This window comes from Euprymna scolopes, chromosome 7 (genome assembly GCF_053919585.1).
Source record: "Euprymna scolopes isolate OS-2025 chromosome 7, ASM5391958v1, whole genome shotgun sequence".
Lineage (NCBI taxonomy): Eukaryota > Metazoa > Mollusca > Cephalopoda > Sepiida > Sepiolidae > Euprymna > Euprymna scolopes.
The window spans coordinates 156884375-156912311 of record NC_136488.1 but is presented as its reverse complement, the minus strand read 5'-3'; the positions used below and the strand labels follow the sequence as shown (position 1 = coordinate 156912311).

Genomic DNA, 27937 nt, shown 5'->3' with positions numbered 1-27937 from the left:
GTAGAGAAAAGTTTGGTTCTTTTTTTCAAGAGAATGTACAAATTATTTATTTTTTTTAACAGATGTTAAGAAAATTAACAGAAAAATACTTCCATCATTAATTATGCAAAAAAAAATAAAATAAAATGTTGATTTAGTGTTTCAATATGCTTATAAATTACGATAAAACTTGCTGAGTATGCACTGTTTTACGGTTGTTGTAAAAATGGAACGGAAACTTAAATTTCGCTTCGTTTTAATCTTTCTTAATTTTTTAATTGTGCCCCCCCCCCTCAAACGAATATAATCAAAACGGTAACATTCAACAATTGGACTTTATGTATATAAAACACAAAATATTTATTAAAAAAAAAAATAAAAAAAAAAAAAAGTACATAACGAAAGGGAAATAATTCCATTTTTAAACGAAAAGTCAGTTTGGTATATCTTTTTGTTATTTTTTACATAAGTCCAGCTTAGCATTCACATTGGAAATGTCGACATTTATAGGTCGTCGGGTACGTTTACAATGAATAAACACTCCAATCTAGTAAATGTATCAGAATTTTTGTAGGAATTTTTTACACCCCTATCACGAAACTGCGAATAAAATATAAAAATCTCGTAATTTCTCTTTTAAAAGTGGGTTGTTTATTTTCTTTATGGATTATACTTCCAAAATAAACTATTAAAGTTGTTTTAAAAGTAAGAGAAATATTTTTTTTTTTCAAAAACAGTAATTAATTTTACGAACTCAATATTTTTCAATTTTTAAACTTTAAAAATCTATCCAAATTTTTCTATTGATTCTATTTTTACGATATTTTCAGGCTCAATGTGAAATTTTATGCTCTTTCCAATAAACCGAATATAATATTTTAGACAAATGTTTTTTTTTAATTCACCCCCCCATTTTAAAGTGTCTAGTAAAAAGTAAATAATTAATTTACACACCAAAGTTTTATATATCACAAATTGAAAAGAAAAGGTCAATAAGTAATATATTCAAATTTAAAACAAAAAAGTAGCGTTTTTTAGAAATTTACCTGTAAAGTTCGAAGTTTAAAACCTTTTTTTTTTAAACCACGTTGTTTGTTTTTTCTTTTGTTTTTTTTTTATGAAACCTTGGTCCTTGCTCCTTTAATTGAAAAAAAAAAATTAGGCCTTGAATTACATTTTTCGAGTAGTTATAAGCTTGGAAAGACAGGATGTCGAATAATTCACGCCTCCCATTTTGAAATGTCTATTAAAAAGTAAATAATTTATTCACCAAAGTGTTATATATCACAAATTGAAGAGAAAAGGTCAATAAATAATATATTCAAATTTAAAACAAAAAGTAGTGTTTTTTTTAGAAATTTACCTGTAAAGTCCGAAGTTAAAACCTTTTTTTTTTTAAAAAACATGTTTTTTTTTTAATGAAACCTTGGTCCTTGCTCCTTTAATTGGAAAAAAATTAGGGCTTGAGTTACATTTTTCGAGGAGTTATAAGCTTGGAAAGACGGGGTGGAATTATTCACTATTTTTCACGAAATTTCTTACACACCTACCAATCTACCCATGTTAAGAACGGCTTTCGGAATAGACACCTCTAACCTTGCCAGAATACCCGAAAAGCTATAAAGTTGACGTGTCGAATGTGAACGATGAGTTGGACGTAATGTAAAAATGTACCGAATTTAAAAGGGAACGAAATTCAAATTTCCGTTCCATTTTTACAACCGTAAAGCAGAGCATTCTATGCAAATTTTACCTAACTTACTGTATTAATGCTATTTTTTTAAGCAAGAAAAAAAAAAGGTAAATATCCCGATACGCTACTACAGAACACCGACCACTCTAATTTGTTTTTTTATAGGTAATTGAGGTCGCTGACAACGAATCTGATAGTCAAACTTGGGGCAAATTTACCGTTTGCATGGTATTTACCCCTGAACCCACGAACTTCTTTCCACCATTTTGCAGCTTCCGTTTATGCTACGTGCATGCACGCTGTAGCATAAACAACGACTTCACCAAGCAAACTACGTTGGGGGGAGGGGATTTTTTTTTTCCAGGACATAGAATTTTCTAATTTTCAAAAATACATTATAGCACTTTTTGGGTGGAAAATTTAAATTAGCTGAAAAAGAAATAAAATAAGAAAAGGAAAGCACACCAAGTTGGAGTGGGGGGTGTAATTTATCTGTTTTTTTTTTACCTGGAACATAGAATTTTCAAATTTTCCGTAAGTAACGCACCGACATTTACCAATTAGAACACCATTTAACATTTTCCGAAGATTTTACTTTGTACATTGGGGGCGCGACATCACATCCCCCCAAACAAATTAGAGTGGTCGGTGTTCTGTAGTAGCGTATCTGGATATTTATAAAAAAAAAAAATATTTAAGTTTGGCTATAAATTCCTAAACTCATTTCACCCTAAATAATCTAGGTGACTGAAATAGGAATCTAATTGAATCTTTAATTTCCTGAATAGTATGCGAGAATTCATTTTTCTTCGATTTATATCGAATTCATTAATACGGACTTTAGGGGCTTTTTTTTCGTAATGTTACTGTAAAAATTATTTTTTATTGTTACAAATTAGGATGCTTTAAAAAAAGCAAAAATAAATTCTTGCGTTTTTTATTTACTACTGAAAATCATAACTTTTGTAAAGGTATTTTTTGTTTAAACAAAATAAAACATTTTCACTAAGAGTTAAGTAAAAATAATTAGTTCATTATATTCTGCGATCATTATTTGAAAAATACTGCAATTTTCATTAAAATTCGTTAATTTCCTGATTTTTGGTGAATTTTTAAGTAAAGGGAGGAGTCAAAATGTGTATACACTTTGAGCGTCGGCATTCATTTTGTGTGTACCTACCAAGCGACCACGTATTTAATTTAAATTAAATTTCAATCACATGGTTACATTATCAATAATCATGTAATTAAACCCATTGAAAATTTACCGATATTGTAAACACATTCTGTTTACATTAAGCCTGTAATGTTTTTTTTAGTGATGCAATGTTGTCAACTGAGATTTAAAAAAACCCGCGAGATCAGGAGAATCCTACAATAAAAAAATTATAAATATAGTATATTCAATATATAAAATGTTCCGTGTTTTCTCACTATATGCTTCTGGAATTATATTGAAGCGGTTAGCTCCCCAGAAGGCTTACATATTTTATCAGCTAATTTTGCCTGTTTTTTCAGAGAGGGTTTTTTTTTTGCAGGAAACAAATCATAAACTCAAACTTTTTTTAATAAACGTTAAATTGAAATATACTACAAATTAAACATCACAATAATGGTGCAACATATTTTGAAATTAGAAAAATAAAAAACAAAAAAACTTTGTTTTAGCATAGCAAGCGACAAACTTTTTTTTTGGCCTTATATAATAAAGAAAAGATGTGTAAATTAAAAAATTTGGAAGATAAACAAATGAATTATGTTTTTTTTAAATTTTTTTTTTTTACTTATCGAGTTAACAGAAAATTAAATCTTTCGTCAATTCGTGGCTGTGAAATGAATCGAACCGGAAGTTCAGTTTTATCAACAGAACAGATTCGCAGTAACGTTTAAAAAAATATATATATTTAGTTTATTTAATATTTTAATAATTCGCGAGGGAAATTTATTTTAATAACATAAAAACATACCTCGACTCTAAAGATGGGTTGTCTGAAAATTTCAAATAAATTGGTGACGTAGAAATATGGTTTTATTCGTTTTTAACGAACTAAATTTACATTTATATATATATATATATATATATATATATATATATATATATATATATATGTCTGCTTTGACAAAGCGACTTTCCTTTTCTTTCTATACTTTTATCATCAACACGTTTTTGCAAATTTTTTAAGACAGAGCTTCACAATTTCTTCGCCGTCAGAAAAAAGGCTTATGCTTTTTAGCTAACACGAAGGCAATTTCGTAGGATACTTTGAGCATCTCTAAATTATCACAGCTTTTCTTTACAACCAAATTTTGCCTCTTAGTGGTATCCTCTTTTTTTCTTTACCACATATTCTTTCCGTAGCCACAGACTAACTTCTATTTTTTTAAAAATGTTTATTTATTGTTTATATTTATTGGTGTTTCTTATAGTGTTTGCTAAGATTAAAAGTTCTGTTTTCCGTGAATGTGTTTACACAAACTATGCACATTGGTTTTTCCTGAAGAATTCGCAATGAATAAGAATTCATTCTCCATAGTTGATTAAATTGACGCTTGATTTCACTTCTCGCTTTTCTTTTGCTCATGTTCTTTTTCAACGTGAAGGCTAAATAATCTGAAAAACTCAACGTGAAGGCTAAATAATCTGAAAAACTCAACGTGAAGGCTAAATGATCTGAAAAACTCAAGGTGAAGGCTAAATGATCTGAAAAACTCAACGTGAAGGCTAAATAATCTGAAAAACTCAACGTGAAGGCTAAATGATCTGAAAAACTCAAGGTGAAGGCTAAATGATCTGAAAAACTCAACGTGAAAGCTAAATAATCTGAAAAACTCAAGGTGAAGGCTAAATGATCTGAAAAACTCAACGTGAAAGCTAAATAATCTGAAAAACTCAACGTGAAGGCTAAATGATCTGAAAAACTCAAGGTGAAGGCTAAATGATCTGAAAAACTCAACGTGAAGGCTAAATAATCTGAAAAACTCAACGTGAAGGCTAAATAATCTGAAAAACTCAAGGTGAAGGCTAAATGATCTGAAAAACTCAACGTGAAAGCTAAATAATCTGAAAAACTCAAGGTGAAGGCTAAATGATCTGAAAAACTCAACGTGAAAGCTAAATAATCTGAAAAACTCAAGGTGAAGGCTAAATGATCTGAAAAACTCAACGTGAAAGCTAAATAATCTGAAAAACTCAAGGTGAAGGCTAAATGATCTGAAAAACTCAACGTGAAAGCTAAATAATCTGAAAAACTCAAGGTGAAGGCTAAATGATCTGAAAAACTCAACGTGAAAGCTAAATAATCTGAAAAACTCAAGGTGAAGGCTAAATGATCTGAAAAACTCAACGTGAAGGCTAAATAATCTGAAAAACTCAAGGTGAAGGCTAAATGATCTGAAAAACTCAAGGTGAAGGCTAAATGATCTGAAAAACTCAACGTGAAAGCTAAATAATCTGAAAAACTCAAGGTGAAGGCTAAATGATCTGAAAAACTCAACGTGAAAGCTAAATAATCTGAAAAACTCAAGGTGAAGGCTAAATGATCTGAAAAACTCAACGTGAAAGCTAAATAATCTGAAAAACTCAAGGTGAAGGCTAAATGATCTGAAAAACTCAACGTGAAGGCTAAATAATCTGAAAAACTCAAGGTGAAGGCTAAATGATCTGAAAAACTCAAGGTGAAGGCTAAATGATCTGAAAAACTCAAGGTGAAGGCTAAATGATCTGAAAAACTCAACGTGAAGGCTGAAAAACAAATTATTTACAAAAAAATCTAATCTCACTGTAGACATGGCATACTAAGTTGTGGATGGCCTATGCTCCTCCAGGGGTTCAAGGCTATGGGTGGACAGAAGACAATACTTAATCTATTTTTCTAACAAAGATCTTCAAAGTCGCCATAAAAAAAAAAGAAAATGAAATTTATAAGTGGAATCTAGGTCGAATACCGATTAATTTCACTAGTTGAAGCAATCAAAAGGCCTTCTTCTGCAATATGGTACAAGCAGGTGATTATCGCCTGAAACAAGTTGTCTTTGCTAAAACGTATCTACTTACCTCACGAAAATTGCTCGTGTAAGCAATTTTCTTTTTTGTGGAGAGGGATGTAATGTCTGGAGAACAATAATAATAATAATAATAATGAAAAAAAAAAAAAACAGAATTTCTTTGGTTAACCATGCTACCCTCCTCCCGAAAATAAACATCTCTTTCTTCACTTTTAAATATCTACTCTTCTTATTCCATAATTTATCAAATTATTTCAAAGTACCAAACCTCTTTTAACAAGATATAAAATCATGCAAAATACACCCTTCTGTTTACAAAACAAAATAGATTAACACTCCTTGCTTATCTTTTTTGCCTCTTATCTTTGGGACCAACTTCCTGAAAAATAAGTTGTCGTATGCGACATGATGTTTCCAAACCGCAACGAAATATATATTACGCACCCTAAAATTGCTTCCTAAAATGAAACCATCTGTATGCTTCTGGTTGACGTTGACGCCAAACATCATTAATGGAAAACCCATATATGGTATGCCGAGTATCACATGACCATTCGTTGCTGAAAAGAGTTAACTTAAAAAAAAAATCTTTCAATAATTCTCCGAACATCACCACTTCAGAAAAGCCGTATATTTTTCAATCAAAGACTGTAGCCAAGAATCGAGAAATATATATTTACGAAGATATTTCCATTCTTCTATGAAAGTAAAATATTGGTATTCAACTTTTGAATTTTGCCAGCAAATACAATTACGTAGGCACCATTTGTTTTTACTTGAAATTCAGTTTTTCAATTTTCGAATTTCGTTCCTTTGTCACGGTGTGTTGAATCATCGCCTTCATTTTAGTAAACAATTGCTATGCTCGATGGCAGAAACAATCACATGATCGACACATCATGAGACTACGTGCTACCACGGCCACCGAGAGTAAGAAGAAGGCCTGTTAACTGAAAAATGTCTGCAGGCAATGTAGGTAAGATTTGTCAGACTGTCGGTACTATATGAGGGTCATTTGAAAAAGAGCAATAAAACATTTTTAAAAATGAAAAAAGAACACAGTTCGATTAATACTGAAACTAAACTTTATTCAATATAAAATATAAATATTATGTATATAGAATTAAGTAATTTTAAAGCAATATACAATTTAATACTGATAAAACTGAATTATGAATTTAGGAAACAAACAATTAAAAACCATTAAACACCAATGATGAATAATATTAAAAGTGAAAACCATCGATATATAATTTTAAGAATGAAAACAAACGATATTTGTTTTCATTTCAATATACTTGACACCACTTTTGCTTGGAAGTAAAGAAAAACGTAAGTTAAAACACCGTTGGAACATTAGTAAATTATTTTGTCTTTGGTAACATTTATCTTCGGCACAAGATCACAGTGTAGTATCTGTTCTGATGCTACACTTCAGTTGTTCTGTCCTCGGTAAGTGGAGGAGAAATCCTTCATGACTGAGACAATTTTTATTTTATTTTTTGTTTCTATCCAGAGTGCCCCTTTTTCGGGAGCTAGATTTTCCCATTTTAAAAACCGACCTTGTGTCTAACTATGCCCTCGTAGGGAGGCAAGTAAATAAATAATAATTTTTTTTTTATAAATATTCTCATGTAAAAATTATTTGTTTATAATTCTAAAAAGAAACCATAAATTTTAATATATAACATTCAGTCACCGCTAATTTTATTAATAGCCGCGTGGTGAATAATTTTCAAATCGACTTTAGAAAAAAAAAATATCGAACTTTAAAATATTTGGAAATACTCAATGAAAGGTTTTATTTATTATTAAAAAAGACATTTTGACAATTATTCTCATGTAAAAATTATTTGTTTATAATTTTAAAACCTAAAACAAAATTAAATTAAATTTTCAACCTTCCTGATAGACTTTTTAGCCTTATAAGAAAATAAACAGTTAAAAATATCAACATAATATTTGCTGTATTAGCAATAAATAGTATTGTTTCTTTAATTTATATTAACAATGTTATCAAACGTTATGGCAGTGCTTGAACACAGTTCTAATTAAATACACGTTTAATTATTAACAAATAACATTACTTACTTGACTATATTTGGTTCCCTTCTAATGACACGTATCCAAATTGAGACTTGCCCCTTCTCTTTAGGAAAAGAAAATATATGTACTTTGAGGCCTTTTAGATAATTTCCCTGGCAATTTGGAATAACGCAAGAATAAACCATGTTGGACAGCAAACTGAAAACTAGACGAAACTGTTGCTAATAGGGATCTTTAGCCTAGACCATATACCTACAAGTGGATCTGATAATGACGTCACGCTGTCATGTGCATCGGCCTTCTTTACTCTCGGTAGCCACGGTGCTACTGACTTAGTTCGAGAGAACAGAAACAAAAAACTTAACTTTTCACAACTAAACAAAAACGATGATGTTTAATTTCGAACCGAAATTAATATGGACACAGTTAATAAATACCTAAAAAATCTTTTGATTATTACAAGTTTAGGTCAATTTTTACGATGTGCCCCAGCGTATTATAAGCACCCCAACCTCCCCATGTTAAGAACGGCTTTCGGAATACCCCCAACCTCGAATTCCGTTCTTAACATGGGGAGGTTGAAGGTGTTTATTCCGAAAGCCGTTATTAACATGGGGACGTTGGGGTGTTTATAATACGCTGGGGCACGTCGTAACGGCTTTCAGAATAAATACCCCCAATCTCGAAGCCGTTCTTAACATGAGGAGGTTAGGGAGTGTTTATTCCTAAAGCCGTTCTTAACATGGGAGGTTGGGGTATTTATAATACGCTGGGGCACGTCGTAACGGCTTTCAGAATAAACACCCACAACCTCGAAAGCCGGTCTTTACATGGGGATGTTGGGGGGGGGGGGTTATTCCGAAAGCCGGTCTTTACATGGGGAGGTTGGGGTGTTTATAACAGACTGGGACACATCGTAAAAATTGACCCAAGTGTAATTATTTGTTTGTTTATTGACACCATTCCTGTAATATCAGCAGTCTTTCATTATATTCGTTCGTTCAATATGGACGCACCAAAACTAATTAATAAATAAATAAATAAAAATAAATAAATAAATAAATAAAAATAAAATAAAAATAAAAGAGGAGGGGGGAAGTAATGATTAATTCCAAAGGGCATCCAATCCCTCGGAAGACTAATTGGCTTTAAAAATGTTATCTTTAACCGTAAACTAAATAGGAATACTAAAATCCATTAATATATTTAAACAGTTTTGTAAATGTTTATTTATCCGTTTTTGTATTTGTTTAAAGTTTTTTTTTTTCTTCTGAACTTTGTTCCTGACGCGAAATGAACCCGATTCAAAGGAATAAGAACATTGTTTAAATGTTTACAAATATTTCCATAACACGTTTTTCAATCACACACACACACACACACACACACACACACACACACACACACACACACACACACACACACACACACACACACATATATATGTATGATTACAATCTCAGTTTGATTCTTTTCCGATATAGTTTTCAACAGCGATCGACGGTGAGGTAAAAAAAAAAATCTTATTAACTTTTGGTGCTTATTCAAAATTGGCACTTATGGCGGCAATTAAAGATTAAACAAAAATACAGAAAAGTCTGGAAAAGGGTACATTCATACTATATGTAAAAGTTCTACATACCAGTCACGGAACGAACATGAAATATTCCTAAAATCACGTAATTTGATAAAGTATTTTTTATTCAAGAGAATCAGATTCTACGACAAAGCGAGTCGTAGTGTTTTCGTCGGCCATGATCACATCCAATAAAATAAAAAAGAGAGGACAACTCAAATCGAAGTTGAGAGATAAAAAAATCAGCCATCAGCCTTATGTTCAATGAAGTTTGGTAGTAAACTCGCTAAAAATCGTAAATTTTGATTTTCTTAGTTTGAAATAAAACTACTTGATCGATTTACGTGATTTTGGGAATATGACATCTTCGTTCTGCTTCTGCCTGCAGTGAGTACGTTGTATGATAATACAGACTTTTTTATATTTTCTTTGCTTTTAATTGTCGCCATAAGTGCAAATCTAAATAAGCACGTAACTTTTTATTTGTCTTTTTTTAAAAAATGTTTCTTTAATTTTTGCATTTTTTTGTTAAACGCTAGACAAAGCGTCCTTATATGATGTTTTCATTTTTTAAACAAAACTGACATTTTGTTAGTTTTCGTGGTACTTGTGAAGATACAGTCGACAGATCGATTTTTTACATGTCGTTTTAAGCAAACACAAATATTACATATTTAATTGTTTTGTCGTGTGTGTGTGTGTGTATATATATATATATATATATATATATATATATATATATATATATATATATATATATATATATATATATATATATATATATATATCCCGCATTTTGCTAATTCCTACCATCTGATGAGAAGGAAAGTATTTCTTCGAAACTCCGCGGATTAAGGACTATCCACTTATCAAGTATTTCCTTTTCAGATTAAATATGTTTTAACTCTTTTTCAAAGTGTTTTTTAACATGTTTTATTAACTGTTTGCTCCTATATATATATATATATATATATATATATATATATATATATATATATATATATATATATATATATATATATATACTATAATAAATATTAAATACCTACAGACACTAGTGTTTCATCTTTTCTGGAATCTTCAGTGCAGGGTGTCACGATTAATACCAGTCGAACGATTCGAACCCCACATCACGAGACATCTCTGGCTCGGTTTATATATATATATATATATATATATATATATATATATATATATATATATATATATATATATATATATATATTACATATTTAATTGTTTTGTCGTGTGTATATATATATATATATATATATATATATATATATATATATATATTTATAATACGATAGCATGTGGGTTATTTTCTGTGTCACGCTTACATCTGGGTCATTTAATTGTTATGTACTTCCATTTCTTGTCATAAATAATTTTACCAAGAATTCTTAGAAGTTTTGGTTTCGGTTTCGATTATAACTGATGGCACTCCAGTAATCTACTTTTTTTATAAATAATTTTATCACGAATTCTTCATAAGTTTTGGTTTCGGTTTCGATTATGGCTGAAGGAACTCAAGTTATATATATATATATATATATATATATATATATATATATATATATATATATATATATATATATATATATATATATATCGGTTTCGATTCAAGCTAATGCACCTAAGTCATATGGATATATATATTTTTAAATTTGAAATCGCAACTTTATAATATATAAAATTCGATAGAATATTAACTCTATAATAATATATATGAAATCTGCACGAATTACAATATCATATTTAAGCGTACTTTACAACCGTGCTTTAGCAGTATCAGAATTTTGGGGGAATTTTTGACACCCCTAACAGAAAACTGCGAATAAAATATAGAAAACTCGTAATTTCTCTTTCTAAAGTGGGTTATTTATTTTCTTTATAGAATATGCTTCCAAAATAAACTATTTAAGTTGTTTAAAAAATAATGGAAATATTATTTTTCATTGTTTAAAAAACAGTGTTTACAAAGTGCGTGCGTGCGCTCTGGGAGCCATTTTGTTACGTAATGAAATCAATTGATTTTTATGAGATTAATATTTTTCAATTTTTAAACTTTAAAAATCTATCAAAATTTTCCTAATCGTTCAATTGTTACGTTTTTTTCAGGGTGAATGTAAAATTTTATGCTCTTTCCGATAAACTGAATATAATATTTTAGACAAACGTTGTTTTATAAATTCACCCACCCCCCATTTTGAAATGTCTATGAGAATTTTAATAATTAATTTTGGTCAACACGTTTTATATATCACAAATTGAAGATAAAACATGAATAAATAAAATACTCAAATTTAAAACAACAAAAAAATATCACTTATCTGTAAATTTACCGGTAAAGTCAAAAATGTAAATCCTTCTTTTTTCGATAACTACGTGTTTTTTTTTTTTTTTTTTTTTTTTTACGTGGAAGCTTAATTTTTGTTTAGAATTTTCCAGTCATTAATGTTCGGTCAGTGTATATTTTTATATTTAATTCCTGGTTTCCTTTTTTTCGATAAAAAAAAAAAGACGAAACCCGATAATGCAGATTTATAGTATAATAAATAAAAAATTCAGGTATTTCTTTAAGATATTAAAAAAAAAAAAATAACATTGCATATCTTCGTCATTTCGTAATCCGTGTAAATCCAAAAATGAAAAATCCCAGTTTTCATGTACGATAGCGTAAAGGCGCAAAAAAAAAAAAAAAATGGACAAGTTATCTCCCTTTAGAAGTCGGGCAAAAACGTAACTGCTGCCTTCGGCCATAAAGTAAAAGTTACGTTTGCATTATTACTGTCTCTGTCTGTACACATAGATTAAAAAGAAAGTGGTCTAAAAACAAAAATATAGCAAATAAATGTTATCAAAGGCAAGATAAGTTACATTTCTACCTAACTGGATAATATTTTAGTGTCTTTATTGTTGCAAAACAAACCCACATGTTGCCAATGTGGGTTTGTTTTGCACGCATAAGCAGTATCAGAATTTTTGTAGGAATTTTTGACACCCCTAACACGAAACTGCAAAGAAAATATAAATAACTCGTAATTTCTATTTTTAAAGTGGGTTTATTTTCTTTATGGAATATACTTCCAGAATAAATTATTAAAGTGGGTTTGTATTATAAATTCGAAAAAGTTGTCCAAAAACAAATATAGAACAAATAAATGTTATCAAAGGCAAGATAAGTTACATTTCTACCTAACTGGATATATTTTTTGTGTTTTTATTCAGTGTAACATGTTTATTCAGCTCGAAAAACATGCAGTGTTTAAAATTCAAAATGGCTCCCGACTCTCTCTCGGAGAGGGTAAGTTTGGGAAAAGGTATTATAAATTATAAACTAGACAAAATACTGTTAGAAATTCGCTCAATATATGTTACCGTGACATAAGTTGACATATATTCGGTTGATTTTTAATAGTATTTTGTCTAGTTTATTATTTATAACATCTTTTCCCAAACTTACCGTGTTAAAGAGACAGTCGGGCCGGGCGCCGGGGCCGGGCGGCATTTTGAATTTTAAACATTGAATCCAAACCTTTTATTCTGAATTCAAACTGTCTGCTGGAAAAATTTATTTTCTTGTAAAAAAAAAAAAAAAAAAAATATTGAAAAACTTTTTATTCTGGAATTTAAATCTGTCTAAGGAGAATTTATATTTTCTTATTTTGTTTTTAATAAAATTATTTAAACTTTTATTCTGATTTCAAAATGTACGCTGGAAAATTTTATTTATTTTCTTGTTTTAAAGACATTTGCAAACTTATCTTAATTTTTTTCCCCTGAATTTAAAATAAACTCAAATTTCTTTTTTATTTCAATAAATTCAAATGGAATTTCTTTGTCTTTCTGCTTAATTTCTCACATCTTTGAAGAATTTATAAGAAAATATTTGATTAAAATCTTACTTACATTGGAAAATAGGAAATGTCAATCCTAAAGTGTTCTGTTTATATTTTTGATATATACATAAACCTTCGTTTATTTTATACAAAACGGAATAAAAAACTTATATTATAAAGAAGACGTGTTGTGGTTTGTTATTATTGTTATTATTACATTAAATATTTGTTTAATCATATAGGGTAAATATGAATAATTCCACCCTTTATTCATATAGGGTCAATATGAAGCCACCCTCGAAAATTCCTTTAAAATTACGGCAAAATCTGTTCATTGCAATGTGGCCATAAAGTGGGTGCCCATTTGACGTCACATCATTATAGAAAAGTGACCCCCCACTTTGTGACCATTTGTAAAATTTTTTATCTTGGAAACTACTAGTTTCGTTTGCCGTATATATAAATGGTTATTTCCGTTTTCAGCGCCTCCGAAAACCTTTAAAAGTGGAAAATTTGAAGGAATATAATCCAATATCGAGATTATTAAGGTTTCTGAATTAGTGTTTTTTTTTACACTTATAGGCTTCCGTACATAAGTAAGTGTAATCTTAACATCCGGTGTCTTTACAACTTTCTTGAAAGACACGCGTTGTCGCTATACGTGTTGGAAAAATCCTTCCATTTAAAAAATACATGGATTATAATACATAAATATGAATAAATTCTCATACAGGAAGATTAAAAGAAAGCATATCTTACTCATTAACCAGGTAAGTTCTTTATTTTGCCGTTAAATATTTATCGTAAGATTCAAGTAATGTTATTGTTCGACATTCCGTGAAATGTTAAGTGAAGAAACCGAAGGAAAAATAAATAAAATTGTTTATTTCTCTATTAAAGCTTTTATGATATTAAAATTTGGTCTTTGCTCGTTTTATTGAAATAAAATTTACGGGTTTAAATTACGTTTTCATATTTTTATAATCTGATAGAAAGATAGGTGTCTATTCAAAATGGCGACTCGGCTGAAAATTCCCCCCAAATTCTGATACTGCTAACCGTGCTTTGCCGGACGTTCTTGCTGGCTTAGATAAATACTTTTGCAGTTTTAACAAAAAAAAGCTACAATAATATCAGTGTCTCCATTTACACTGAACATGTACAGAATGCCAACAAGCACTGTTTTAGCGGTTAGTTCTAAAGAAAAATATACCAGCAAACATGAACGAAGTATAATCCCCTTCTTCATCATGATCAGCATACTTTTTGTTATCAATCTTATTGGAAAAAAAAATTCTTTATGGCGGACCTGTACGAGAGTGCACACCTCCTAAGAATGCACGTTTTTTTTTTTTTTTTTTTTTACATAGGCATCACCACATTATCAAGGCCCAGAGGCCACTCAAGGATAAGGATTAAAGAGTGTACAGTAGAAATTGGTCAATATAGTAATCATTAGTAATGAAAATTTGGTAAATTTGGTAAATTTGATAACTTATATGGAACGGCTCATCAAGAACTTATTAACTTTAGACTTGAACACAACCATATTGTAGTCAGCCGGAAAGCAGGAAAACGGAAGACAATTCCACAGGCGTGCAGTTCTAAGAAAGAAGCTTTGTTCATGGAATCTACGTTTAGGTTTAGGCACAGATAAAGAGTGGGGGAAATTATTGATAGTGTTTACAGCTAGACGAGTGTTTCTTGTGAAAGTTTGGCGAGGGGGGACCATAGATTGAAGCTCAGTTGAACACTTTCCATGAAAATAACGATACATCAGAGACAAACTCGCAACATCTCTTCTGTGAGATAGAGGTTGCAAGGAGGAGAAAAGGATATCTCCTACGAGGCTACGAAGTCTATTTTGAACTCTATCAAGGCAGGACAAGTCCTTTCTAGCAGCTCCTGCCCAGATGTGGCAACAGTATTCCATCCTTGGACGTACCTGGCTCTTATATAGATAGAGAATAGCATCAGCAGTGAGATATCTACCGGATCGATAGAAAGATCCGACCATTTTTCCAGCGGCCTTGGCAACAGATTTGATATACGTGTTCCATTTAAGATCAGGAGTAATGGTCAAGCCCAGAAGCTTGTCAAAACTTGAGGCCTCCTGAAGACGAGAGCCATTCATTTCAATTGATGACAAATGTGGATTAGAATGTTGATGATGTAAAGAGAGAAGCTTGGTTTTAGATGCATTAAAAGTAACCAGCCACTCCTTTCCCCATTGTACTACGTGCTCAAGATCAGAGGAGAGAGAATTGGAGAGAACTTGGTCGTTTACTGTCTTAGATGTGGTACCATAAATGGTAGTGTCGTCAGCATAAATGTCTACAAATGATGTAAGGATATGATTTGGAAGATCATTAATGTAGATCAGGAAAAGAGTTGGGCCCAGGATGGATCAGCTTTTTAAAAGTTTTAAAAATGGTGAAAAAACAAACAAAACAAAACAAAAAACAAACAAACAAAAACACACGGATTTTTAGGGGGTGGGCACTCTCGTACAGTTCATCCGTTTTAGATTACTGATTAAGCACCACATTTTCAGATTATACAGACGAAGCAGAAGATTAGGCGACTCGAAATACAACGGCACCGGTGTAAAGTGAAAACTTCGAGTTGACCTAAAAACGTTTTGTTTTATTAAACTGGACTTCCTGTTTTCATTGGATAATAGAATACATACATACATACATACATACATACATACATACATACATACATACATACACACACACACACACACACACACACACATATATATATATATATATATATATATATATATATATATATAACCAATTAATTATTTTTTTTGTCTAAATAAGATTAAGGATGATTAGCTATAAGAATATACAAAAATATTATAATATAAGTAGCTGAATTTTAAATAATTCCATCTTTTTATATAACGCTATAGATTTGCATAGCGAAATTACAAAAAAAAAAAAAAGAAATAAATAAAAAATAAAAAAAGCAACAGAATTTAATGATAGTTTAAAATTAACTACGGAGACCTGAAGTTATTTGAAACGCGCGTGCGCGCACAAGCAAACAAACAAACACACACACACACACACACACACACACACACACACACACACACACACACACACACACACACACGCACGCACGCACGCACGCACGCACACAGCAAAAACAACAACAAACAAACAAATAAAAAAAATCAATTGTAATTTTACCAAGATGTCCAGAGTCTAATTTGTACAATTTACATTTGAGTATTTTTGCCATCTGGGCTGATGTACCAAACAATAGTCTTTCCCTCTCTTGGACAAGGTACAAGAATTTACAATCTCATCGGTTCCGTACTGTCAGCCAAGTTCCGGTCCCTGTCTTATCGCCACAGAGTTGAATTCCTGTGTCTGCTTTGCAAGTATTTTAACGGAATGTGATCCGACAAAATCACCTCTATCCGGGGCTGAGGGAGGCAAGAGCCAAATCACAAAAAAATCTTCAAGGACACATACAAGCAGTGTTAATTTCACGCACGCATTCATACATGTTAGCAAGAGTCAGTCGAAGAGAAATGTATTGCTACTCATGCGCGCACTAAAAACAAGATAAACCGAGGCTCATACTTCCACGCTGCCAAATACTCATACACGTATATTATTCATTCTATGAACATATTGACATGTGAGTACTTAACTTTCAAGTTTGCATGAATGAGCATTTTCATGATTGAAAGTAACTTTTATATTATTATCCGTTGTAAAAAAATGATTTGTTTTAAAATTTCGTTTTTTTTTTTGCAATTTTTGCACGTAAAAACTATTCATGTTAAAACACTAGTGACCCTTTTAATCCTAGAATGTTTTATTTCAATTTTTACCCGCATATATATATATATATATATATATATATATATATATATATATATATATATATATATATATATATATAAAAGTGAACGTATCTGTGTGTCTGTGTACATTTCCCTACGCAATAACTCTGTCAATTTTTAGTCTACAGACTCGAAATTTGATGATCGGTTTTTGGCCAGAAATTTGGCGATTAAGGGGTCAAAGTTCAACGATTTGACCTTTGAGAACTCTACCAAACTCCTCCGACAATTTTAGGTCTACGCACTTGAAATTTTAGATATATGTTCCTTGAACATGGGTCTAACTTAATAACTTGATTTGAACGCAAAACAATAAATTTTAAGGGGTCATAATAGGGGTCAAATGTAAAAAAAAATTGACCTCTGCGGTCTCTTCCAAATTACTCAGACAATTTCTGGTCTAAATATTTGAAAATTTAAATAAAGGGTATTCAGAGATAGGGCAAGCTTTTTCATCAGTTTCGGTCGAAAATTTTTAGTTACCAATATATAAATGTATGTATGTATGTATGTTTGCATGTCTGCTTTAAACTTTCAATAGAGGCGACGGATTTTACCAAGATCAGTATCATTTTAAAGTTCGACCTTTCATACGACAAATATCGAAAAATTGGCTAAAAACATTAATATCTTCCCCTTCAACTAGGCACTTTTCTACAGGGGCGGGGGGGGTCACTTTTTTCGCCGATATTTTTTAAAGTTATCCTCTCCTTTAGATTGTCTAGCCTTAATTAAAAAAAAATGTCGCTTTCAGTTTGGTAGTGGTCGTAACAGCATAAACGTTAGGTTTTACCCCATTCTTTTCCTCCTTTGCAGTACGGGTTTGAGGCTGCCTTGCCACTACCACTTTTTTTTTTGCTTAACATACACCCCCAAACACCCGGGCATTATAGGTGTATCAGAAATTTCGTGAAATTTCGTGAAAATAGTGAATAATTCCACTCCATCTTTCCAAGCTTATAACTCCTCGAAAAATGTAATTCAAGCCCTAATTTTTTTTTCAATTAAAGGAGCAAGGACCAAGGTTTTATTTAAAAAAAAACAACAAAAAAAATGTGTTTTTTTAAAAAAAAAAAAGGTTTTAAACTTCGGACTTTACAGGTAAATTTCTAAAAAACGGATTTTTTTTGTTTTAAATTTGAATATATTATTTATTGACCTTTTCTCTTCAATTTGTGATATATAAAGCTATTCAACATAAATTAATTATTTACTTTTTAATAGACATTTCAAAATGAGAGGCGTGAATTATTCGACCCCCTGTCTTTCCAAGCTTATAACTCCTCGAAAAATGTAATTCAAGCCCTAATTTTTTTTTCAATTAAAGGAGCAAGGACCAAGGTTTCATTAAAAAAAACAAACAAAAAAAACAAAACAAAAAACAATGTGTGTTTTTTTTTTTAAAAAGGTTTTAAACTTCGGACTTTACAGGTAAATTTCTAAAAAACGGATTTTTTTTTGTTTTAAATTTGAATATATTATTTATTGACCTTTTCTCTTCAATTTGTGATATATAAAACTATTCAACATAAATTAATTATTTACTTTTTAAGAGAAACTTGAAAATGTGTGACACTTACACAAATGGGGGGGGGGCGTGAATTTAAAAAAAAAACGTTTGTCTAAAATATTATATTCGGTTTATTGGAAAGAACATAAAATTTCACATTGACCCTGAAAATATCGTAAAAATAGAATCAATAGAAAAATTTTGATAGATTTTTAAAGTTTAAAAATTGAAAAATATTGAGTTCGGAAAATTCATTACTGTTTAAAAAAAAATATATATTTCTCTTACTTTTAAAACAACTGTAATAGTTTATTTTGGAAGTATAATCCATAAAGAAAATAAATAACCCACTTTTAAAAGAGAAATTATGAGATTTTTATATTTTATTCGCAGTTTCGTGTTAGGGGTGTCAAAAATTCCTACAAAAATTCTGATACACCTACCCGGGCAACGCCGGGCTGAAATGCTAGTGTATATATATATATATATATATATATATATATATATATATATATATATATATATATATATATGTATATGTATGTATATATGTGTGTGTAAATAAAACACAAATCTATTATTTTTTCTTACTTTTTCTTTTTTAGGACTTGTTACAAAGAAGGAACTGCTTTTGATTCGGTATTTTGGTTGTCTGTTAAAATGAACGTCGCCATCGTCTTCCTAGTCCTGGTCGCCTTGCACACCACATGTGCATATATTCTGTCCAACAATAAATCCCTTGATGACATTTGGATCGAATTCAAGAAAGTCCACAACAAATGCTACGAGTCAAAAGATTTAGAAATTACAAGGTAGAAAGATTTTATTAAAAAAAAATTGTCTTTATTTGTTTTTAATTTTACAGTTTAAACTTGTATTATTTATTCGGATTAATTTAATTGGTATTTTTTAAACTTTTATCCACCTCAGCATTCACCGTTAAATTGACGACTTTTATAAGTTTTCGGGTATGCTGAACACGAACATCATATTCAAATTTGGGGGAGACAAGTAGTTTTCTGGATATTAAGACCTTTATTATCCAATATGTTTTTACTGAAGACCATGTTTTCCAACTGAAAAATACTAATGCACATGCGTGTTAGAAAACACCCCCCTCCACCCCATGTAAGAATGGCGGTCGCCATTCTTACATGGGGTGGAGGGGGTGTTTTCTAACATTTATCAAGTAATACATTAGAAAAATGTCTTAATATCCAGTATTTGTCTACCCCAAATTTTAATGTGATATTCGTTTTCAGCATACTCGAAAACCTATTAAAGTCGTCAATTTAACGGTTTTACTAAATATGTACGACTAAAAATTATGTACGGTTAATGTACGACTAATTGCCCTTGCTGCTGATTAAAGCAACTTCGACACAGGCGATCACCTGGGTCCGTCAGCATAAAATATCGTTAAATAATAATAATCTTATAATAATCAATAAAATAAAGTTACCCAGAATTTCAAGAAGTCATTTTGGCAAATCTTTAGGTGAGGTAATTGTTTTAGCTTCCTAATAAATTATAGCAAAGTACAAGGCAGAAAAGAAACAAAAGTTCTTTTAAGGTCGTCGTCGGTCAATCAGTACCGTGTCGACCCCAGCTGGATAGCAGTTGTCTCAAATCGAGACCGTCAATGCTATAGCGAGATGTCCGGTGGACAGGGGACGAGAGAGGATAGGTGTTGCTAGGCTGGTTGCTCTGACTGACCGATGTTCCCTCAAGACTTTTTAAGGAGCAGATGAATCATTGCGCCCTGTTAGCTTATAGGGCAGCCTGTGGCCGGAGAACTCAGAGAGAAGGGCATTGATTCACCAGAGAAAATAGTTCTGTGTGATTACTACAAATATCTTTTTAGACCCATACTTAAAAATATATTTACTAACAGAAAACTCCCAATTTTTATTAAATATTCCATCTTACACGGGCGATCTACTGAGTCCGTTAGCGAAAAAAGATTATTAAAATAAACAATAACATTTTAATCACAGTTGCGATTATTTTGGGCAGATTCTTAAGTACTGAGACTTTTTTCAACCCAGTGTGCCACTTTTTTATTGTTTAATCTTTGTAATAAATAAATAAATAAATAAATAAAAACCTTTATTTATTTATTATTGAAAAAACAAAACAAAACAAAAAACCTAATTTAATCACAATTTTCAGCCGAGAATTTTCTTTCTTGCAAATTTTACAAGTGACCTTTTTCTTTAAAGTTTAAACAATAACTACGTAACGCTAGAAAATCTTTGTAAAACTATCATTATCGACTATTGCTTGTTATTTTTTATCGGTTCGATTTTTAAATTAAACTTGAAACTCCCGAAGTTGCTTCGACTAATAAAACCCTTAACGACTGAGAATTATTTTTTCCAACACAATGTGCCAAATAATTGTCTAAGTCTTTTAGGATTTAACTAGACTACCCGTGACCCGTTGGGTCAGTATGTTATATTAGCTATGGAATTAATGTATGAGCGTGACACTTGTGATGTAAAGAAAATAGTTTTTTTATGACATAACAGAAATATTTCTATGAAAGTATATTAAAATGAAAAAAAAAAAAAGAATATATATAGATTTCTATTAGTCGTTCTGTTTATAATTGTTTATTTTTGAAAAACAAAAAACAAAACAAAAACAAAAATTCCTAATGAACCGCCCCCTTAAGTAAATACTTCATCAAACACTTGTACCTCCCCGACGTAACTACCCCCGACAAACCCGACAAGCTACTAAGTCTCATCCCTTTACAGTAGAGATTCCTAGGTGCAAGAAAGCCTTTTAATCCAATAGTTTCTTCCCCAGAACTGCGGGTCTTTGGAACTCCCTTCCGAGATTCTGCTTTCCCAACTGCAATGATATGCAGAAGTTGAAGTGTAATGTTAACAAACATCTTTCTACTCTTCTCCCTTCATAATGACCCCGTTAATTAAGTCCCTAATAGTAGCCCCCTGCTTCAAAGGGGCACTATGCCTTGTTTGGGGTGAAAGTTGAATAATAATAAAAAAAAAAAAAATCTCCACATTAACGTAATGTACTTGCAATAACCCTTATCCCTGAGTGGCTTCCGGGCCTTGATAAGTGGTGATCACTGTGTAAAAAAACAAACAAAAAAGACTGACTGCCTTTTACTTGTAAGTGGTTTGCCATACTTATAGATAAATGTGCACTGAACAGATACCATAATACTTAAAGTTAAATTCACATTTTGATATATCTTTTAATTTAAATGTGGAAAAAAAAAAAGAATTGGGACGCTGAAAACATACACAGTAAAACAATACGTTTTATTGTCGCGTTGATTATTTATTTGTAACGCAAATTAAAAAAAGCATATTTTCGGGGTTATTTATTTATGTTGGTAGTGTAGAAGTAAAATGCATGAATGCCTTTTAAGAAAGGTGCATTAAAAATGGGGAATAAATTAAAAAAAGGAAGGCGATGGGTAAATCGCCGTTGTAAAATGCGCTTATGGTTGTCAACGGGTTAAAGTAGATTTATTTGTAAGAAAATTGCGTTAAAATAACTTAAACGTAATACGAAAATAAACGCTGTAAAAAAATGCAGAAAGTATTAATTATCTTAAGAGAGAATAATGAAAAAATAAATTATTTTTGTAAATACTTCTTATATGAATCTAAACATATATCTGCAAAAAAAAAAATAAATAAATAAATAAATAAAATAAAATAAAAAATAACCTCTCGTCTGAAACATTTATTGTTTATTTCAATAATACCACAATAGGTTTTTACAATATTTTGCGCTGATAAACACAGTAGTTCGTTTGTGTCGAAGTTACTTTAATAGCAAATCAGCAGCAGAAGCAAATAATTGTAGATTATTTAGTCGTACAATTTTAGTAAACCTGTTTATGTATGGCGCAAATCCGACACGTCTAAATGTTCGATTCGGCTCCCGCTGATTCAAGCAACTTTACACATTTCTATATGACAAACAGCAGGAGCAGTCAGTCGTACATTGATCGGGCATAATTTTGGTCGTACATTTTTAGTAAAGCCCTCAATTTAATGGTAAAGCTGAAAAAGAAAGTAAAAATTTAATGGTAAAGCTGAAAAAGAAAGTAAAAATTTAATGGTAAAGATGGAAAGAAAGTAAAAATTTACCATTCAATTCTATAATTTTAACGTACCGTATATTTCGGCATATAAGACGACCCTTAAAATTAAAAAAAAAAAAAATCATTTTTAAAGACCAATATTTCATAAGATACCGAACGTTGCCTAGGCTAAACAAACGCGGTTTCGCGTCTTATACAACCGATATATGATAAATTTTAAAAAATTTGCTCCAATTTTTTTTACCTCATCTTATCTGACGGTCGTCTTATACGCCGAAATATACGGTATTTTGATTTTTTTTAATAACCCAGTCGGCATTTATGCAGAAAAGGCACCGTACTGAAATAATAACATTATTTAGAAACTCATTAACAGTGAGGGGATGTTTTGTAACTATTCTGTACTTTCACCTAACAATTTAATAAACAAAAGATATTGTAAAACTTGTATTTAACTTGAAAATATTATATAAAAAAAAGTAGCACAGTATCTTCTCTGTATAAGCAGCAGTCAATCATGTAGATGTATACATTTTGTTTTAATGGAGATTGTCTCTCTGTAACTAAAACTACGTCACTACCTAAATCACACAGAGCTTCTTTTTTTTTTTTTTAAAATCACTAATTTCAGATTAATTTAAAGTTTTTATAATCTAAAAATATTTTATTAACGTCGTTCTATGTTAATATCAAATTCAGTTTATATATACAAAACGGTAACTACATGTACAGGATGGGTAATCAACATCTGATTTTAATAAATTGATAAATATTTTTGTTTGTAAAATTATTTACTTTTATTTGTATACGTATTAAAATAATTTCGTCGATAAATTCGAAAGATCGATAATATGCAGAAGGACCACGTTTTCGTTGGCATAATTCCTTTTTCGTTTAAAGGCAATCCCTCCTCATCCTCCGCGGGAATAGCCAAGATGGCCGCGATACGATCGATCTTATCAAAATTTGATTTTCCTTTGTAAAAAAAAAAAAAAAAAAAAAAAAAATTGATCAAATTAAGCGATTTTTTTTAATGATAACTTTATTCCTTAACCCTTAATCCCTTAAGAGAAGACGAAGGCCAAGGTCAAAGTGTAGTACCTGTTCAGTTTGAACTTGCATTGTAATTTTAACCTGAATAAAAGAGTTAATATCTCAAAGTGTAGTACCTGTTCTTCAGATGCAACACTTCAATTTCTTGTACTCTCTCAACTGAAAATTTTTATTTTTGTTCCTTTTCTCCACGTTAAAAAACGACCCTGGTGTCTAACGCTGTCCCGTGGGGAGGCATTATAAATAGGAACTTTATTCTTTAACGGGTACATACAATATAGTTCTTTTTTAATGTCAATCACCAAATGATGTATATTTTTACGACGAACAAGAGTTTAGGGTTTGTATGCCTTTAGGGCACACCCTAATTAAATAAACAATTCAATGCAAGCTTCTGAAATGACGAACGCAACAACTTCATAAAAGGTAACACAGAAAAGGTTTATTAATGAGAATGTAATGTTCCTTGTCAAAAGCTGGACTCCGGCTACCTGGTGGTGTCGCGGTAGTTATTCCCCGTGGAATCGTCGATACCGTTAGAAATCACCGAGGTGGAGAGAGAAGAAAAGGGAGGTCCGTTCTATTTGGTGGTTCTCTCAGTAAGTACGAGTTGTTCTTCTTCCAACCGGATGCTGGCCGATTTCCTTTGGGGATAGGAAGGATCAATGCGCCGTACCCCTGATTGGTCATTATGTGGCCAAATAGTACAAGGGAGAGGCATTGATTCGAGGAAGAAAAAAGTCCCATTTGTTTCTGCTACAAGAGTGAACAGCCACACTCCACACTGTTTTAATAATTTGATGTAATTTTTCGGCACTCGTGCATTACTATTATTTGAAAATATTTTTTTTGTTTTCATTTTTAAAAGCTTCACTTTAGAACAAGGGGAGACAATCCAAGAAACCACACCCGAAAACGTCAGTTTCGCGAAACTTTTAGTTAAAAACAAAACAAATACACTAAAATAATACAATAACACAAAATAAAACATTAATTATCTGAACATTTATTGAACTAAAATAAAATTAAGAAAATTCGGCACTTTTTTTTTCCAAGGGAGTCACCACTTATCAAAATCAGAAGGCCACTCGAGGATAAGGATTAATGAGTGTAAGGCGGTCATCGAGACAATAGCGCAGTGACCGTTAATGATGGAAATTGGGTAATATTTGATTATTGAAGAAGAGGGCTCAACAAGAACTTATTTACATCAGACTTGAAGACAACCATATTGTAGTCAGTTGGAAAGTAGGCCAGTGAAACAGTTCTATGGGTCGGAGGTTCTAGGAAGGAAACTTTGTTCATGGAATTTACGTTTAGATTAAAGCACACATAGAGTGACAGAAATTGTTGATAATGGTTGTAGTTGACGAGTGTTTTTGCGAAAGTTTGGCAGAGGAACCATAGATTGGAAATGGAAAAACAATAAAATAAAATATAATACTCTACCGTAAATTTTATGAATAAACTTTGTTTTATTTTTTTTTTGTTTTAAATAAATAGAAACGATTTTTTTTTTTCAAGAGAATTTTGAGGAACAAATTTGATCTTTTTAGTAAGTTTTTAACGTTTATTGTTAGGAAAACTTTAATATTTCTTTTTTGTTTATGTTTTTTCCACAAAAAAAAATGAATTTTTAGGAAAACTGTTGACATTTAAGTCAGAGTTGGTCTTATAATATTTGTGTGATTGAAACTAAATTTTAAGGTTTAGGGTTACAGTTAAACTGATTATATTTGTGCGTGATTAAAAATTAACTTTCTCTCAATCTATTAAAAGTAGTCTGCTTTGCGTTTTTATTGACTAAGCGCGTTTGTTATCGGTTTTTCATTAGCTAATTAACTTGATTAACGCTCGGCATATTCCGACGGTTTGCGATAGCTGCCGGTCGAGCCTGAGCCAACATTTATGGATATCTGATGCGCTAAATGCAAAAATACCAGACAAAAAAACAAACAACCTTCATTTTCCATTTAATTTTTTAAACTACGAAAGCGCAAGTTGGTTAAAAACCATAAAAGTTTAGTCTGCATTTTGCGCATATCCCAACCTATAGAGTTACCCGGGATTGAATGATGACCAACAAATGTTTCATACTCTCATATTTTTTGTTGTCATCGAAATCGGGGAAATCGCCCATTTTTCAATAAAATTGGTTGCTTTATTTGGGGAGGAAGCTTCAAATGTCTCCCCGTAATAACTTAGTTCACAATACATTGCAGTCTACATTGCACTGTAGAGAATCTACAGTTTATTTTATAAAATCACTTTTATATATAATGGCATGAATTTGAGTTTAAAATACAAAAGTCAAGTATCATGGTTTAATTGTGCTTTAAACAGAAAAATTCATTTCGGACGAACCCCTTTCATATTAAAGAATATACTGTTGATTTTTATATGTCGGTCCTTTCGTTTTGTGTGCCAATAAAACTTCTCAAACGCACTTATGATGTTAGGCGGTGTAAGGTGTTAACTTTGGTCAAAATCGTCTGTTCCTTCTTTCATCGGATTATTTTGATTATCGATACTTATCGAAGACATTCCCATACAAAACCTATCTAAAAAACACTGCAAAGCACATAATGTACCTTCGTGGGAACTTTTATAAAAATCGGCCCAGTCGTTTTGGAGTCCATAGGGAACGAACTCACACACACCTAGACACCCCCTCACACACAATGTTCCTTTTTTTTTTTATATAATAATAGAGATATTTACTTACTTAAAGTAAGACTTGTTTTTCTTGTTTTGGTAAAAAAAAAAGCACAACTAGTTCTCACCCCCCAACTCTCTTTGTAGTTTTCAGCACTAAAATTTACTGTAATGAGCATTTGTTAGATTTTTAACGCTTAAATCATTACAAAGAATTTTTCTTTTACGTAGACACCATCTTTTTGGGCACAAGTTCATTTGTTATTTTATTGAGATTTTTTTTTATGTTAACTTGTTTTTGGAAACAAAAGCAGCATTTAAAAATATTAATAAAAACCGGTTTGGATTACCTCTCAGGGTATAGAATATTATTTTCATCTTTTCTGTGTGTCTTGTTTCTACATATTTATTTTATTCATGCCCACAAAATTCCGTCACGGTCTTGAAAATTAAAGCAGAAATCATAGAATGAAAAAAAAAACCCCAAAAAACAACAACAAAAAACAAAAAAAGAAAAAACAACAACAACAATCAAACAAACAAACAAAAACAAACAAACAAAAAACGATGACACGTTCAACGAGTCAGAAAATTAATTTTTTTTTTTTGTACCCGAATACCCCCGTTAAGAAGGCCTTCGGGGGGGGGAACCAACCTCGAAAGCTGTTCTTAGCATGGGGAGATTGAGGGTGTTTATACTACGCTGGGTACTCTTGTATAAAAAATCATTTTCTTTGTTGTAGGCGATTCATTTGGGAGAGAAATCTGCAGCGAATAAACGAACACAATCATCTGACTGCCGTCGGTCAGCATTCTTATTGGCTGGGCATCAACGAATACTCCGATATGGTAAGTATGACATTATCCGGGATAGTTTGACCGATTTCATCACTTTTGGCTTTAAATGTACAATATCTTAAATTTAATACAATGGGGTCCAAGGTTCATCTCCACAATTTCCTTTTAAATGACACCTTTTATAGGTTTTGGACTATGCTTAATACGAAAATCGAATTGAAATTTTGCAGAAATAAGTAGTTATCGAGATATAAAAAGTTGTATTATGCATTTTGGGTCTACGCACTTGAAATTTTAGAAAAAGGTTCCTTGGACATGGATCTAACTTGATAACTTGATTTAAGCCCAAAACAATAAACGTTAAGGGGTCATAATAGGGGTCAAAGTTAAAATAAATTGACTTTTTTTTTTGCTCCGCATACACCTCCAAACACCCGGACAACGCCGGGCCGAAATGTTAGTTATCTATATAAATAAAACATTAGATGTATGTACGGGTGTGTCTGTGTGAAAATATTCAACCGATAAACTCTGTGACTATCTGTGACACAACACCGAAATTAACAGGAAATAGTAATCGTACACCAAGGATGATTTACAACGAGTATAATCTTTGTTTGGATGGATGAATAGTGCATACAGAAATATGTTCGCAAGTTGAAATGCAAAATGTTCATTTCAACTTGCCAACATATTTCTGTTACTTTTGCGCATGCACAAATTCATTCATTGCTTGAAATAATTCAATTTTAAATCTTTCTTATATATCTGTTGATAGTTCAAACGGTAGGGGACTCGACTGGAGCGCTTAATGTT

At 31.1% G+C, this 27937-nt stretch overlaps 1 protein-coding gene across 2 annotated transcripts in view; it reads left to right on the top strand.

The window, feature by feature from the left end:
• The first annotated feature begins 9090 nt into the window (after nucleotides 1–9090).
• LOC145280095 (cathepsin L2-like) overlaps nucleotides 9091–27937 on the top strand; it is a 41151-nt gene continuing 22304 nt past the window's right edge. The window contains exons 1-3 of one of the 2 annotated variants that reach the window (XM_080131820.1): nucleotides 9091–9226; nucleotides 19131–19337; nucleotides 27067–27172. In XM_080131820.1, coding sequence (XP_079987946.1) covers nucleotides 19186–19337; nucleotides 27067–27172 — 258 coding nt within the window. In that variant the 5' untranslated portion in view covers nucleotides 9091–9226; nucleotides 19131–19185. Of the gene's footprint in view, nucleotides 9232–19130; nucleotides 19338–27066; nucleotides 27173–27937 lie in introns of both variants that reach the window. The other variant, XM_080131819.1, reaches the window with a different exon arrangement.